At 39.7% G+C, this 17,949-nt stretch overlaps 1 protein-coding gene across 2 annotated transcripts in view; it reads right to left on the reverse strand.

Annotated features, from left to right (window-relative positions):
* Positions 1-17,949, reverse strand: part of gabarapl2 (GABA(A) receptor-associated protein like 2) — a 37,076-nt gene that overhangs the window by 14,343 nt on the left and 4,784 nt on the right. For both annotated transcript variants that reach the window (XM_042110646.1, XM_042110647.1), the window contains exons 2-3: positions 3,514-3,569; positions 2,715-2,887 (exon numbers count right to left, since the gene is read on the reverse strand). In XM_042110646.1, the coding sequence (XP_041966580.1) occupies positions 2,715-2,887; positions 3,514-3,569 (229 nt within the window). The remainder of the gene's footprint in view (positions 1-2,714; positions 2,888-3,513; positions 3,570-17,949) is intronic.

A 17,949-nucleotide genomic window follows, 5' to 3' on the forward strand; every position in this document is an offset into this window, starting at 1 on the left:
ACGTGGATTCCTGTAACTGTCCATGAAAACAGAAGGCATAGCAGGTAAATATCGTAGCAAATAGCCTGGCAATGAAACGGCTTTAAAAACATGTAGGCCTATTTCACTTGTCTCACTGGAGTGAATGCAGAACATGGGCTGTTGCGCAAAGAAATGAATTAGTGATCTGCATCTCCGTTCACCAAAACACCTAACCCATATTCGCACAAATAATATCCTATGTTATGTTTTCTGATTGTTAACGTGAGATATGTCTCCATGTTGGGTAATGTAGTGATAATGCATAAGGTAGCCAATGTTCACGTCACATGAGCCAGCTGCTTGTTCTGTAGGCTAAAAGTATTTCTGTCCCTCCCAATCTGTGTTAGAATGGTGTGTTAAGTAGACAGAATTTCAAAAAACCTCCTGGGGAACCCCCCGACACGACAAACACATGCACTTTTGAAAAGCTTGAAACGTCCATATGTGTAACCCATCTTTTAACTTAGCCTATAGTGTTGTAAAAGTTCAACTCTGTTGTTTTCGTGCAGTAGGCTAACCTTTTTGATAAGCGATGTCATGGGTAGGCTGACGTGATTAAGGGCTTTCTGTTTCTGTTTATATAAATGTTTTACATAGGCTCAATAATGATATAGCCTAACATGCAGTGTAGCCTATCAACCAAAAGCGCACGTTATGTAAATAGGCGGGTCAGATTGCGGGCCGGGTATCATAATTAGTATTTGCGGTTTGGGGGGGGCCTTAAAAACATATAGCCCAGGGGCCTCAGGTGGTATGAAGGCGCCCCTGCTTATCGCCAATACTGGAAATGCAGCCATGATGATGATGATGAATATTTATTTTGGCTTTCTTTTAATCCTACTGAATTTGTAATTATGTATCGGCCGTTCTAATACCGATAGTATGTAGGTGCCTGGCCCCCGGGGACGAAACAAACATTTTCCGTAAAAGTCTAGTGGGGCTACATACCCACCAAATTTCATGTGCACCGGTGTTTCGGTGTCCTGGGTATCGTTGACCAAAAATTCAGGAAGTAAATGACGGGAAAAAAAAAAAAAAACTTTGACAATCATTATATGACCTAGCGGCGGTCATAATAATAAAATACTTTTGAATACTTGAGTATTTTTTAAACCAAGTACTTCTGAACTTCTGCAACTTTCACTTGTGTTGGAGAATATTTCACAAGGTGTATCTACATTTTGACTTAGGGAAAAGAATTGTGTACTTTTTCCACCTCTGCATGGTACTGAGGGAGAGCCAGCTAGTGTAGAAGTAACAGCTAACACACACACACACACACACTAAATTATGTCACCCATCTGCACACATTCACACGCATTGAAACACACACACACCGTGTGCCATCTTTGACCTTTGCATGGGAAAGGCCTCAATGTTTATTTCTGTCAGAGTGTTAGGTGGAAGCATTGAATAGGAATATGATGATATGATAATAATAATAATAATGTGTCTGTAAAGGGAACACCTCAGGTTTGTTTGGTTTAGATTTGAAGTTTTGGTCTAAAATCTATTAGTGTTTACACAATGTGCATAAATAGCTATAAACCTGTTTAGCTTGGTTTCAGGTAGTATTTCATAACCTCCCATGCCTTTATAACCTCCCATCTAGACTATTGTAACTCTCTCTACTTTGGTCTCCCTCTGACACTGGTGGCACGGCTTCAGATGGTCCAAAATGCAGTAGCTAGGCTGCTCACCAACACAAAAAAGTGGGAACATATTACATATTACACCTGTCCTAGCCTCCTTGCACTGGCTTCCAGTCCAATCAAGGATACAATTTAAAATACGTCTGTTGGTCTTTAAGGCTCTTCATGGTCTGGCCCCCAGTTACATAGTTGATATCATTCATCCCCATGTAGCCCCCAGGTCCCTCAGATCCTCCAGCCAAGGCCTCCTCCATATCCCACGGTCCCGGCTTAAGCAAAAAGGTGACCGAGCCTTTTCTGTTGCTGGCCCTCAGCTGTGGAACCAACTGCCACTTGACATCAGAAATGACCCTTCAATCACATTATTCAAAATCAGGCTCAAAACGCACCTTTTTATATTGGCCTTCCTTGTGTTTTAATGGTCTCACCCTGTTATGTCTGTAATTAAGTGTTGTCTGTTGATGTCGTCTTAGCTTAAATCATTGATCTGTATGTGTATTTACTTACTATTTTATTTTATTTTATCTTGTTTTATTATTCTTTAGCTAATGCACTATGTACAGCACTTTGGTCAGTGAGAGCTGTGGTTAAATGTGCTCTAAAAATAAACTTTACTTACTTACTTACTTACTCACTTACTTACTTAGGTATTTAAATTCAATTGATGGCGCTAGTAGTCCCTGTCCCACCCATATCAATATCAACAATCTGGCTAATAATTTTTTAAAAACATTTGGCTTATCCGGGACTTTTCTTTTAGTATTAAATATATCAATTTCTATATAATATATCAACATCTTTTTCTTAAAGTATATTTGTTTGGGGCATTTTTGGCTTTATGATATGATGGGGTGGGATTGGGAAAAGACCCAGGCAGGCCTAAACCTGGGTCATTTGGGCACTGGGACCCAAATGTGGTACGGGCGCTATAGCCAGGTGTGCCACAGCGCCCTCCATTCCAGGACATTTCTGACTTCCACAAAACTTCTAACTTAATTCCATCAACTAATACAGATCAGGCTTTTCTTTCAGGAGCCATACCTGGACTGTGGGACTGTTTTGTCAACGAAGAGGAAGATAGCTTTCTCCGAAGGCAACTGGATGCGCTTCCTGATGATCCACATGAACTGAGCCACTGTGATGTCCGATGGTACAAGGTACTTCCGCTTATCAATATCTACGATCTGTGAGCCAGAGACCTTTTCTACAATGACCTGAGAAGCACAAAGAATACAATACGGTTAAGTGTACCAACATCAACTATCTTTCCAGATAAAGGGAGCATTGTATTCGGAATGAAACAGGAAACTGGCATCTGTGAAGAAATGCACACACCCTCAGAGAAAAGAAAGGGGGAAGAGAACAGTGTAGAAACACAATCAGTTTAAATAACACAAGAAGTGAAGTTGGGGTCAGTTTACATCCCATTCTAGGAATCACAAAAGCACTGACATACATAAACATTCCAAATTATTTTTCCTGAGCGCAGCACAAAGGGGTTTCATCTGAGGACTCGTGGATACCGGGAAGAATGTGGAAGGCATTTAACCCCCCCCCCCCCCCCCACACACACACACACACACACACACACACACACACACATGCACCACCATCCCTCCAGGGCATGAGGCTACATATAGGGAGGCCAAGTGCAGAGAGGCAAAGAAGCTTACACTGACACTAGCACTAACACGGCCATATGCAACCAGCTCCAACAGGTTGAGGCCCACAGTGTGTCTGGGGAAAAGAATTTGGTGCCTGCGAGTGGAGAGAGACAGATGCACTGGGACATCACCACAGAATCTAAGTCTATCAGCCGTGAAGGGAGCCGCCTACTCACCGGAACTCTGTCGGGGTATTTGTTGCGGATTTTGGCAGACTCCACACACCGGTGCTCTGTGTCAAGGAGAAGAGAGAGAGGTGACAAAGATTTCAAAGAGTTAGTACAGTCACCTGTGATATGTGTGTGCAGTGGCAAAAAATAAGTAACATATTACACTGGATAGATCGATAGATACTTTATTGATCCCCAAGGGGAAATCCAAGGTCTCAGTAGCATACAGACACTACACTACAGCAGAAAAAGTAAGTACATATAAAAAACTCTTTGTCACTGTACAATAGAGACAGTAGAAGATAAAAAAATACTAAATATACTATATAAACTAAATCAAATATCCACATAGTGTGCTTAAGGATGATCAAGCACGAGGCGCTTGCATTGACAGGGCAGGGACTGAGCCTGTAATTCTATATGCATGGTAAGGTGCTCTATGAGAGTGAGTGTCATGGTGATGGTGCAAACTAGATGTACCGCATAGCGGTACAAAATATGACCGCCGCTCAGTCCTGTACATCCATTCCGCGAAAATAAATCACACTTCAATTTGTCTCCATCTTTTACTCCATCCCCCACTCTTGAAACTTTTGTGTATGCTTGTTTGGCATGCCTGAGTGTGTGTGTGCGGCTGCACAGAAAGTAGCCTACTTGTGCTGAAAAGGTGAATAGATTGTAAAATAGCCAAAGAAGATGTAGCATTGTTATAAAACCTTTAAAATCTCTAAACAATCACAAGTAGGGCAGGTCATCACAGTTCATCCATTGCAACTGGATTGATGAAAGGTCACTTACACCTGTAGGCTACATTGTATTTGGGAAAAGCAAAAGGTATCAGCATAATGTTATTTATTTATTTATTTATTTTTTAATGTATTTATAAACAAAAACATCTCTGTCAGTTCCATGCCGTTTTCAACAGCTATCAAAAACAAAGGTCATTTTTGGATGGATGGATTTTTTGTGAATATTTCTTCTTCTACATAAGATTTTAGTCATCTTTAGTTCATGTAATACTTTATTGTCAATGCACAAATTAAGTAACAGTAGTCTGAAACGTTATTGTTAATGCACAAATTAAGTAACAGTAGTCTGAAACGAAATGCTGTTTTACATCTAACCAGTGGTGCAAATAACTGACATGTCCAAATGGGCCTTGATGAAATGCGTCGCTAGACTGTTCATACACATTTTAACGGGCCAAAGTTGAAGAGCTTTTGTCCGTTATTGTTCGTGCAAATATAGGCTGATTCATGTTCCCTTGCATTGTGTAACTGAGGTCCATGGCTAGTCTGGCTTTCATCAGACCAAGCTCAATCTTTTAAGAAATCAAAAAATAAATAGCGGGCAGATCAGGCTGGGTTCACCCAGCCTAGTCCATAGGCACCCGATATTGTTTAATTTTCAGATTGAGATATACACGCTCTGGCTATTCTAAATGCAAAAATGCATTAGGGAGTTATGACAAAACTGTAACTAACAAACTAGATCCTAATAGAAAGCTGTTAGCTTCCCTAAGCTACAGGTAGGATTATAAGGTAGGCCTATTTACAACATAAATTGTCAATAGGCTATGCTGGCGACACAAATAAAATCTCCTTTGGAAACCAATGGCTTACGAATTACAGTATCAAGCGGACTTAAACTGCCATATCGTGGCGAAAAGTTGTAATAACATTCACGCAGTTCCATGAGTCAAGGAAAGCGCGAATGAAGTAGCCACTTCTAAATGGGACCCACTACACAGTAGCTTAAGGTGTGTTGCTAAAGCAGCCATAATGAAATGAAGGTGTCATTGTTTGGATACTTCACACACACGTGCTTTTTAATTTCACAGACTACAACTACCAAGCTGGAATCAAAGCACATCGATTCCCCTCTCACACCCTGCACACACTTAAAACAAAATAAACAGGCGTCTCAGTCTCACGCATGTATAGGCAAAACTGTATCAGACCAGTGTAACGTTGGTAAATCTTCCATTGCACAGAATGATTTTGTAGCACGTGCAATAAATGACAGTCGAAAGATACAAACAGTGCTGCTATCAATTTGCTTGGTATAACCGCATTTATAGTTTTCTACAAATGCAATCAATCAAATGGGCCTCCATCACTCAACCAACGCTAACGGTAACATTACCTAGGTCCTTATTGATATTACAAGATTAACGTACCTGCAGTAAAAACCAAGCATGTCCGATAAACATCCTCACTTCATCCTCACTTACACTTCATGTGAACATCGTCCTGTCCTTATTAGATGTTCGCTGCGGTAAATTACAGTCCTTGTAGGAAGTGTCCATTATTTTTTCAACCCACTTTTAACTTCCAAAAAAATTACGTCTCACTGCAACGATGCGCCATCTAGTGGACAAACGACTACTTATCGCCAATACTGAAAATGCAGCCATGATGATGATGATGAATATTTTGGCTTTCTTTTGATCCTATTGAATTTGTAATTATGTATCGGCCGTTCTAATACCGATAGTATGTGGGTGCCTGTGTGTGTGCATGTTTATATGTGTGCACCGCCATTTACAGGCCAATGAGTGTACAGTCACTAAATGTACACATAACCTAATTTTTTTAGCCCCCCCCCATGGATGAAATTCTACGAAACTTGGCATACCCCCAGACCCCCAGAGAATGCCAGGTCAATCATACACATAAAATTTGGTGCAGTTCTGAACATCTTAACTGAAGATAGGGGCGATTAAAGCAGAATAATATTGCATTTTCATTTTTGACCGGGGCGGGGGGGGGCAAATCACAAATGAGTGATTATGAGCCAGGTTGATGTGGGCCCTTGAGACCAACATACCATAAAAGATTCACAGAGAACTGTGTCTGCCCTACCCTCCTTTCGGGGGGTCCAGTCCAGCGGGGGGGGCTGCAGATCAAAACGAAAAACGATGGTTCCATGCTATCCATGTGGGGTTACATGCCCACCAAGTTTTGTGTACCCCGGTCTTTCAGTGTCCCGGGAATCCTTGTTGGTGTACGTCACTAAATGTACACATAAATTATTTTATTGTAAGGCCCCCCATGAACGAAAGTACACAAAACTTGGCATGCATTCAGAGGGTGTCATAATGATCCTACACTTTTAATTTCGTGCAGTTTTGACCTTGTCAGCCAGAGATATTGAGATGAAAACACCTAATTTTTTGCTTTTTAATTTTTAACTAGGTGGCGCTATACATGAAATAAGTGGTAATGGGATGGGTTGACATGCCCCCTTAAGACCAACATACAAAAAAAAGGTGGACCTCCTAGGCCCTACGGTTCTCGAGATATTCACAGAAAACTGTCTCCGGCCACCTACAGGCCAGTTGGTGTATAGTAACATAAATTAATTTATTGTGTGGCCCCCCATGAACGGAATTCCACAAAACTTGGCGTGCATACAGAGGGTGTCATAATGATCCTACACTTCCAATTTCGTGCAGTTTTGACTATGTTAGGTCACAGATACCTTCAATTACACCACCTCATTTTTACTTTTTTGTGTTTAACTAGGTGGCGCTATACATGAAATGAGTGGTTATGGAATGGGTTGACATGGCCCCTTGAGATCAACATACAAAAAAAAAATGGTCCTCCTAAACCCTACGGTTTTCGAGATATTCACAGAAAACTGTGTCTGCCCTACCCTCCTTTCGGGGGTCCAATTCAGCGGGGGGGGGCTACAGATCAAAACGAAAAACGATGGTTCCATGCTATCCATGTGGGGTTACATGTCCACCAAGTTTCGTGTACCCCGGTCTTTCAGTGTCCCGGGAATCATTGACGGAAATTTGGGCATGCGAAAAAGAAAAAAAAAAAAAAAAAAAAAAAAAAAAATCTGACTAAACCTATATGACCGCCGCTTCGCTGCGCGGCGGTCATAATAAGTAAGTCCAACAGTGCAAGAATAAAGTCTAGAGACCAGCATAAAATAAATATGGACATATAAGAGAAGAGTATATAAAGTAGACAAGGTAATATAAAAAACTATATCAGTGCAAGAATAGGTTGAGGTAATAGGGTTACAGCCATTGGTCAAGTATTAAGTATTAAGTACAGCCACAATCCAGGCTGTGGGAGGGAGGGGTTGTACATATGTGCTAATATAGCATGTAAACAGTGTAGCAGTAAAACAGTAGGCTAGTGCAGGGGTCCCCAACCTGTTTTATACCATTGACCGGTTTAATTCCCAATTTTTTTCACGGACCGTCGGGGGCGGGGGTGCGTTTGGGGGTTCCATGTTCCATATGTTGTGCATGCATTACTTGAAAAGAACGAGCTCCAGTTATGTATGAACAGTGAAGGTAACAAACTCTTAACAATGTGAAAAACGTGAACTTGAAGTGAAAATTGAACAATATGAACTATGAAAATTGAACAACTTGAAGCTACATCTATCAAGTGTGAACATATTCTTAACAAAATATGGGAACAAAACATGGGAACTAAACGTGCATTACGAATAATTAGTGGGAGCCCCGTGCTTGTTTCCCTGCAACAAGAAGGTTCCATCTGGGGGCGATGGAAGACAGTGACACCCTCAGTGTGTTCGAAATGTCCAGTCGATTGCGCAATTTGGTCTTAGTTGCAGTCATTGCCGAAAACCCGGCCTCGCATAGGTACATGATGGGAAATGGTAGCAACGTTTTCAGCGCTTTTACGGCTATCTCTGGATATTCTGCTTTGGTTTTAATCCAAAAACCCGCCAGAGAGGTTTGCTCAAACACACTTTTAAGACCACCGTCATTTGCAATTTCGATCAACTGCTCTTCCTCCTGCGCAGACAGAGGTGTCTAATTTTATTCCATACATATATTGTTTTCATAGACGTAAGTTGCACGCGCTACGAAGAGCTTCCATTTACAGCACCATGTAGGCTACTGTAGTGCGGTTTGTCTGTCAACATAAAAAAATCTCCGGGTACCTACAATTTTCGCACAACTTGGTGGAAAAGTGTAGCACAGGTTAAAGAAAACCTATTCATGTTTGGACTCAAAAGGAACTTCAAAGTATTTCCCATATAGTAGCCTTTTAGCTCACAACGACAATGAAAGTGGAACTTGGAAAGTGGAAGTCTCTCCACCGAGTGTTACATTAGATGCACAATCAATCTCGATGCACGTAAAAAGTATCAACTGGTAGGTTAGTAACGAAGGTAGCCTAATTTTGCAAAATGTGATGACGGCACACAAACTTGGGCAAAAACATTTAGTATACACTTGTGGTGATAGCCTACAGTTAATGTGAATCGCTGACTATAACCAATGTAGATTTGCACCAAATAGGCCTAAAGGCTGTGGTTGTGTTTCTACAACATGTTGGCACAAATCGTAATTTCTGTCAACTATGACGATCTCCATGCATGTTCAGTAGCCTATATTTTTCATTTAGTCAAACAGTGACATGTGGTTTAATCAGTGTTGGGCAAGTTACTTCAAAATCGTAATATATTATGTATTACTTATTACTGTCATTTCAAAGTAATTCATTACATTATAATATTACTGTCTCTGAATTGTAAGGCATTACACTATTGTATTACTTTTAAGTTACTTTTACCAAAATATCTAGAAATATGGATTTGGAATTCTAAATGCAGTTTATTATGCTCAATGTAGCTCATTGCACTTCTAATGGAGGGTGATGTGGTACAACATAATGACTGAGCTAGACTTAAGGCTACAGTAGAATGCAATAGGTGCAGTGATGGCTCATGATGCAATACAAGGAACAATCATAGCCAGAATTTTGTTTAAAGAAGACAAAAGGTCAAAGTCTGGTCAATTGTGATAGAAATGCTGTAACTTTAGGCTTAGGCCTACTCATTAAAATCAACAGAGAGCCCACTACCTGTATATTGTAACCCAAAACTTAAAGACATGTCAAGATAGGCTACACAGTGCAGCTACTGGCCATTTTGGTGCCCTAACTGGTGAAATACAGTATTAACCTAAGTATGTCATCATATGGCCAACTATAAAGATCTGCCTGTTCCCAGGGATGGGTAGTATTTCTGAAACATGTAATATGTGTTTCAAATGCAAAATAGTATTTTGTCATTTGTATTTTATTGAAATGGCTCTCTATTTTGTATCAAAATACTTTATTGGTGTGTGTTTTTGTATTTTAAAAATACTGCAAAATACTAAATGTGAAAAACACAAAAAAAGTAGATACTACACACAGGTGTAATGAATAATTGGTAATTAGGCAACAATGGTTTATGTTTATCGCAATCAGCTAATGTGAGAACAGCTGTGTTCAACAACACTTACAGCTTTTCAGTGACGGCTATTGCTGAAGCATCAGCCCTGGTCTGAAGCACTGGTGTGAAGTGGTACGCAAGTAAAGATGAGCAGGCTTCCGGCAAGATGGCGTGCTGAGCAGTCACGTCAAAAGTTTGCTCCGCAAGCCAAGTCCCAACTTTCAGGCAAATAAGTATCCTCCAGACTTATAACTTCAAAAAATTGTCAACTAAGTAATACAAAATGATGGGAGAGACAAAAAAGCCGGAAAATAAGATAGCGTCAGTACCTGATATAGGGTCTGAGGTAAACCTTATGGCTACGCCTAGTGAAGCTAACGTTAACCAGGACCATTGCTATGATGAAGATATGGAGATTGCAACCTCTAGTTCTACACAACGACGACGACAAATGAGCCCCCCGACCAATGGAATAGTCTTGGCCAAAAAACAGAAGGGGACGCTGAAACCACCTGAAATTCAAGAGAAGGTGTCAAACTCCGACGTAATGGCAGCTATTAACAACTTGTCAGTACTTATGGAGGACTTCGGAATGCAGCTGAAACAAAATAACATCATGATAGCTAACGTCGCCAAAGCTGTCGAGTTCAATGCGGCTGAGATAAAAGAATGGAAGGAGAAGTCTAAAGTTATGGAAAAGGACATACAGGAGCTGAAAATGCAAATATCAAAGAAAAAACAGAAGATTTAGAAAGATACCAAAGACGGTGGAATCTTCGTTTAAATGGACTTCCAGAAACAAAGGATGAAAATACACGACAGAAGGTGGCAGAGGTGATATGCAAGATGATGCCTGACTGGTTACCTAAACTAGACATGATTCTAGACACGGTTCACAGGTTGGGCCAAACCAAGGGTCGGCATCGACAGATCATCATGCAGTTTGCTTCCAGAACATATCGTGACATGCTTTGGAAACTGGCGTGGAATCACCCTGTGTGCACGGAGATGAGAATACAATTTAAAGAAGACCTGACCAAAGAAGAGCGAGAAGCCCGCAGCGCGTTATGGCCGAAGATTGAGAGCGCCAGACAACAGGGCTTGAAGGCATACTTCAGAGGGCCGCATGGCTACATCAACGGAGTGCGTATCCACAACTAAACCGAGGGGAACTGGTAACGTTAAAGCTAGTTGACAAATATTGGACTGTAAATGGAGGAAAAGCTAAGGGACATTGCCGAAGTTTAAAACCAGGCCTACTTACCGTTCGGCGGCAGGTTCTTGTTAAGCCACTAAGGTAACTTTTTCTGCTTTTTCTTTTCTTCTTTTTTGTCTTTTATTTTCATATTTGATGTCGTTAATAACCACAGAACTGTCATTTAGTTCTTTAAATGCAAGGGGTCTGAAGGACAATACTAAAAGGAAAGCTGTGTTCTTATTCTGTAAAGGGAAGAAAAGCAATTTAACGTTTTTGCAAGAAACACATTCCAAGAAAGAGGATGAAAAGTTTTGGGCTCAGCAGTGGGGAGAAAATGTTTTCTTTAGTCATGGCACAGAGCGATCAGGAGGGGTTGCCATCTTAGTTAATAATTGCTCTGGGAAACTAGTAAATGTAAAGGCAGACGAAAATGGACACTGGGTGGGTCTGGTAATGGACTTTGACTCACGATTGATCTTGATGAATGTTTATGGGTATAACAATAGCCAAAAGAATGTAGACTTGCTAGAAGAAATTACTCAAGAAATAGAACGATGCAAACTGATATACCAATGTGAGAATGTAATAGTAGGAGGGGATCTAAATATAGTGAATGATGAGAAACTAGATAGATCTCCCCCCAGGTGTCATACTTACACCCCCAACAATACTTTTCACCAATTTTGTCACACAAATGCTATACAAGATGCCTGGAGACACTATCATACTGACACAGTACAATTTTCTTGGTTCCAACCAAATGCTATACATAGATCTAGACTGGACTATTGGTTAGTATCAGATTTCATTTTAGGACAAGTTACTGAAGTAAACATATCTGTAGCTCCCTTAACTGACCACTCTATTATTTCCCTTAAGCTAAAACCTAAGGAGCAACATCCTTATTTAAAAGGATATTGGAAGTTTAATGCACACTTACTTACACATGAGTCATACTGTTTAAGTGTAAGACAACTTATTGAAGATATTCAGAAAATGGAAAACATTACCTCTTATATACATAAATGGGAATTTTTTAAATGGAAACTGAACTTAAACTTATACAGGAGTTAAACTAGATGTACCGCATAGCGGTACAAAATATTACCGCCGCTCAGTCCTGTACATCCGTTCCGCGAAAATAAATCACACTTCAATTTGTCTCCATATTTTACTACATCCCCCACTCTTGAAACTTTTGTGTATGCTTGTTTGGCATGCCTGAGTGTGTGTGTGCGGCTGCACAGAAAGTAGCCTACTGGTGCTGAAAAGGTGAATAGATTGTAGAATAGCCAAAGAAGATGTAGCATTGTTATAAAACCTTTAAAATCTCTAAACAATCACAAGTAGGGCAGTTCATCACAGTTCATCCATTGCAACTGGATTGATGAAAGGTCACTTACACTGTAGGCTACATTGTATTTGGGAAAAGCAAAAGGTATCAGCATAATGTTATTTATTTATTTATTTATTTATTTTTTAAGTATTTATAAACAAAAACATCTCTGTCAGTTCCATGCCGTTTTCAACAGTTATCAAAAACAAAGGTCATTTTTGGATGGATGGATTTTTTGTGAATGTTTCTTCTTCTACATAAGATTTTAGTCATCTTTAGTTCATGTAATACTTTATTGTCAATGCACAAATTAAGTAACAGTAGTCTGAAACGTTATTGTTAATGCACAAATTAAGTAACAGTAGTCTGAAACGAAATGCTGTTTTACATCTAACCAGTGGTGCAAATAACTGACATGTCCAAATGGGCCTTGATGAAATGCGTCGCTAGACTGTTCATACACATTTTAACGGGCCAAAGTTGAAGAGCTTTTGTCCGGACGCTTCCTACAAGGACTGTAATTTACCGCAGCGAACATCTAATAAGGATAGGAAGATGTTCACATGAAGTGTAATTCCCATTTCTTCTTGAAGCCGAAATAAATCTGAGGATGTTTATCGGACATGCTTGGTTTTTACTGCAGGTACGTTAATCTTGTAATATCAATAAGGACCTAGGTAATGTTATCGTTAGCGTTGGTTGAGTGATGGAGGCCCATTTGATTGATTGCATTTGTAGAAAACTATAAATGTGGTTATACCAAGCAAATTGATAGCAGCACTGTTTGTATCTTTCGACTGTCATTTATTGCACGTGCTACAAAATCATTCTGTGCAATGGAAGATTTACCAACGTTACACCGGTCTGATACAGTTTTGCCTATACATGCGTGAGACTGAGACCCCTGTTTATTTTGTTTTAAGTGCGTGCAGGGTGTGAGAGGGGAATCGATGTGCTTTGATTCCAGCTTGGTAGTTGTAGTCTGTGAAATTAAAAAGCACGTGTGTTTGAAGTATCCAAACAATGACACCTTCATTTCATTATGGCTGCTTTAGCAACACACCTTAAGCTACTGTGTAGTGGGTCCCATTTAGAAGTGGCTACTTCATTCGCGCTTTCCTTGACTCATGGAGCTGCGTGAATGTTATTACAACTTTTCGCCACGATATGGCAGTTTAAGTCCGCTTGATACTGTAAGGCGTAAGCCATTGGTTTCCAAAGGAGATTTTATTTGTGTCGCCAGCATAGCCTATTGACAATTTATGTTGTAAATAGGCCTACCTTATAATCCTACCTGTAGCTTAGGGAAGCTAACAGCTTTCTATTAGGATCTAGTTTGTTAGTTACCGTTTTGTCATAACTCCCTGATGCATTTTTGCATTTAGAATAGCCAGAGCGTGTATATCTCAATCGGAAAATTAAACAATATAGGGTGCCTATGGACTAGGCTGGGTGAACCCAGCCTGATCTGCCCGCTATTTATTTTTTGATTTCTTAAAAGATTGAGCTTGGTCTGATGAAAGCCAGACTAGCCATGGACCTCAGTTACACAATGCAAGGGAACATGAATCAGCCTATATTTGCACAAACAATAACGGACAAAAGCTCTTCAACTTTGGCCCGTTAAAATGTGTATGAACAGTCTAGCGACGCATTTCATCAAGGCCCATTTGGACATGTCAGTTATTTGCACCACTGGTTAGATGTAAAACAGCATTTCGTTTCAGACTACTGTTACTTAATTTGTGCATTAACAATAACGTTTCAGACTACTGTTACTTAATTTGTGCATTGACAATAAAGTATTACATGAACTAAAGATGACTAAAATCTTATGTAGAAGAAGAAACATTCACAAAAAATCCATCCATCCAAAAATGACCTTTGTTTTTGATAGCTGTTGAAAACGGCATGGAACTGACAGAGATGTTTTTGTTTATAAATACATAAAAAATAAATAAATAAATAACATTATGCTGATACCTTTTGCTTTTCCCAAATACAATGTAGCCTACAGGTGTAAGTGACCTTTCATCAATCCAGTTGCAATGGATGAACTGTGATGAACTGCCCTACTTGTGATTGTTTAGAGATTTTAAAGGTTTTATAACAATGCTACATCTTCTTTGGCTATTCTACAATCTATTCACCTTTTCAGCACCAGTAGGCTACTTTCTGTGCAGCCGCACACACACACTCAGGCATGCCAAACAAGCATACACAAAAGTTTCAAGAGTGGGGGATGGAGTAAAATATGGAGACAAATTGAAGTGTGATTTCTTTTTGCGGAACGGATGTACAGGACTGAGCGGCGGTCATATTTTGTACCGCTATGCGGTACATCTAGTTCAGTTCTGCACTGGACTTGAATTACGAATTTTGGCACAGATACACAATTATGATTTTGGCCTATTGATTATAATGTGGTTAATTGAAAGCTCTGTCAGTCATTTGGATAAGCATCAGCTAAATGTAAATGTAAATTCTTGAATTATTCTTAATTTTGATCACACTACATGAACTTGCATATGGTATACGACAGGGGCCAAATTGTATTGTTTTTTACTATATAGTTTTAATAGGCTAAATGTTTGGGATAAAAAAAAAAGCTTTTTTTGCAGTGCTTCCATACTTCCTTGAAAAAAGTATTTTGAGTATTTTCTAAATACAAAAATACAGTATTTTATTTTGATACATACGTAATATGGTTAGGCCTACTGTATTTTGTAGTTTATTTTGATACATTAAAAATGAGGGTATTAGGTATTTTATTTAGAAATACATTCTGATGTATTTTTGCCCATCCCTGCCTGTTCCCAGCTTTAGCACAACACTTTGCGATGATTAGCTTGTCACCTGTGACGATATATGGTAGGCCTAAGTGACTGACCTATCTGGGTACACTCAACACCTTACCATTGATGTCATTGTGGTTGAGATATCTCAAGATATGCACAGGTCAACTTGCTCATCTTTACTTGCGTACCACTTCACACCAGTGCTTCAGACCAGAGCTGATGCTTCAGCAATAGCAGTCACTGAAAAGCTGTAAGTGTTGTTGAACACAGCTGTTCTCACATTAGCTTATTGCGATAAACATAAACCATTGTTGCCTAATTACCAATTATTCCTTACACCTGTCTGTAGTATCTACTTTTTTTTGTGTTTTTCACATATAGTATTTTGCAGTATTTTTAAAATTACAAAATTACTATTTTGCATTTGAAACACATATTACATGTTTCAGAAATACTACCCATCCCTGGGAACAGGCAGATTACATCCTTATAGTTGGCCATATAATGACATACTTAGGTTAATACTGTATTTCACCAGTAAGGGCACAAAAATGGCCAGTAGCTGCACTGTGTAGCCTATCTTGACATGTCTTTAAGTTTTGGGTTACAATATACAGGTAGTGGGCTCTCTGTTGATTTTAATGAGTAGGCCTAAGCCTAAAGTTACAGCATTTCTATCACAATAGAGTCCCGAAGCCATGACGTAGCGTTGCCAAGGCAGCAATTTCACTGGATCTAAACAAATCAATCTACCATTAGAAATCACCATAGCGGTGGCTTTCTTAATATATTTCAATCATTTTACAATGTTTCTAAGACGTTAGTATATTTTTTTTACACTGTAGGAATCACATACTACAACATATATTCATACCAACACGATCAAATTCGTGACTACAGAGTTTTATTTTAGCATGGGTTTCCTCCGTAAAAGAGACCTGCATGTAACTTCACAGCATGCGGTTAAAATCCTTAAATTCACGGACGTGTTTTGGCTTTATTTTTTTGGCAAAAAATGTCGCTCTTAGAGAAGACGTGACATATCCACTGGAATTTTGTTTCTTTCTATTACACCTGCCAGGGAATCCGTGTTATGTGGCTAAGCTGCTGCCTAGCAGGTAAAACACGTTTAAATGGATATATTTATTTTTATTACCTAGAAATGATGCCACATGTCTACATTCAATGCTATTTATGGCACTTCGAAAGTTTGTTTAGATCCAGTGACTCTGCCGTCATGGAAACTCTACGTCACACTTCGGGACTCAATTGACCAGACTTTGACCTTTGTCTTCTTTTAACAAAATTCTGGCTATGATTGTTCCTTGTATTGCATCATGAGCCATCACTGCACCTATTGCATTCTACTGTAGCCTTAAGCCTAGCTCAGTCATTATGTTGTACCACATCACCCTCCATTAGAAGTGCAATGAGCTGCATTGAGCATAAGAACTCAAGGGGTTTGTCTTTCAGTGTAGGATGCTTGGACTCTAGATGTCGAATTAGCTTTGATGGTTTCATTGCTTCGTTTGACAACTTATCGCCACATACCACACATAAAGGACTTGGTGCATGCGAGTCACCGGTCTCTGCGAAACCATATTTTAAATATGACTCGTCATATTTCCTATTGAATGACCCCTTCTTTTTCTTTGAGGTATCTGGCTCACTACCATCATCAGTGGGTCTTTTTTCCCCACTACCCCTTCCAAAGAAATGCTTTAAAGATTGTTGTTTTTTGTTGCTCATTCTAGCAGTTTAGCTAACTTCGTGTGACACTACCGTTCACGAAGAACTGATCAAGTGAAGTGAGCTAACGCAGCGCTGAAGGGAATAGTGTTGAAGGCGGGACAGACAGACGTAAGAAAATAGACCTTGCGAAATGCAAACATGCGTGCAATCAAACAACTGCATATAGGCCTATGCCATGTAAAAACGTGACATTATTGTGAATTAAATTGAGTTTATTTGGTTTGCATTTTTTTTTTTTTAACTCATGTCAGGCTACGGGCCTGTTAGGAATGTCGGCCCGGTGGTTGGGGACCGCTGGGCTAGTGGACAGTCAGTACACAAACATAGAGAGGGTGGAGAGACAGACAGACTATGCAGAGAAGTCTATCTCTCCTCTTCCCTTTAGTGAAGCATTGAAAAGTTCAATGGCCCTGGGGACAAATTACTTCCTCAGTCTGTCAGTTGTGCATGACAGTGAGCGAAGTCTCCAGCTGATCAGATCTTCTGCTTTGTAATAGTGTTGTGGAGTGGATGACATTCATTGTCCAAGATGTTGATCAGTTTGTTCAGGGTCCTTTTATCTGATATTGAAGTGATGCACTCCAGTTCGGCTCCCTACTAAAAGGGTAGGGTAGACATGGTTGCGAGAGGTGCCCACTATGCATTCATCAGAGGTACAGATATGCGGTGGCTTCAACATGTCTTACATCCCCTTACTGTTCTACATACTAGCCGGTAAACACAGCGCATACCTCACACATGCTTACATAAGCTACACATGCAAACACATAATATATTCTTCACATATTTATCTGGCATTTAATATAGTCTTCCATAAGCCGACTCATAGCTCCCATCAAGGAATTTTTCTCATTACACTTAATTATTATTGAGGTTAATGCATTAACCTACATCCAGGGGCTATTTTCAGAACGAGTCTATAGGAGACCAGTACAGTTAAGATACTGCCACTTGAATAAAATGTAACCCAATAGGAACAGGGTCATTCCACGTCAACTGAACCAGGGCCCACGCACTTAGGTCTCAAAAAATTCTGAAAAAATTACCAGGTGTACCTATGTTATCCAGGAGACAAACTGTAAAATTACTCTTATGTAAAATCTATACTTTCCAAGATACAGCCTATTTTACAGGGGGAG

The sequence above is a fragment of the Alosa sapidissima genome, chromosome 11, assembly GCF_018492685.1.
Source record: "Alosa sapidissima isolate fAloSap1 chromosome 11, fAloSap1.pri, whole genome shotgun sequence".
In the NCBI taxonomy this organism is placed as follows: Eukaryota; Metazoa; Chordata; class Actinopteri; order Clupeiformes; family Clupeidae; genus Alosa; species Alosa sapidissima.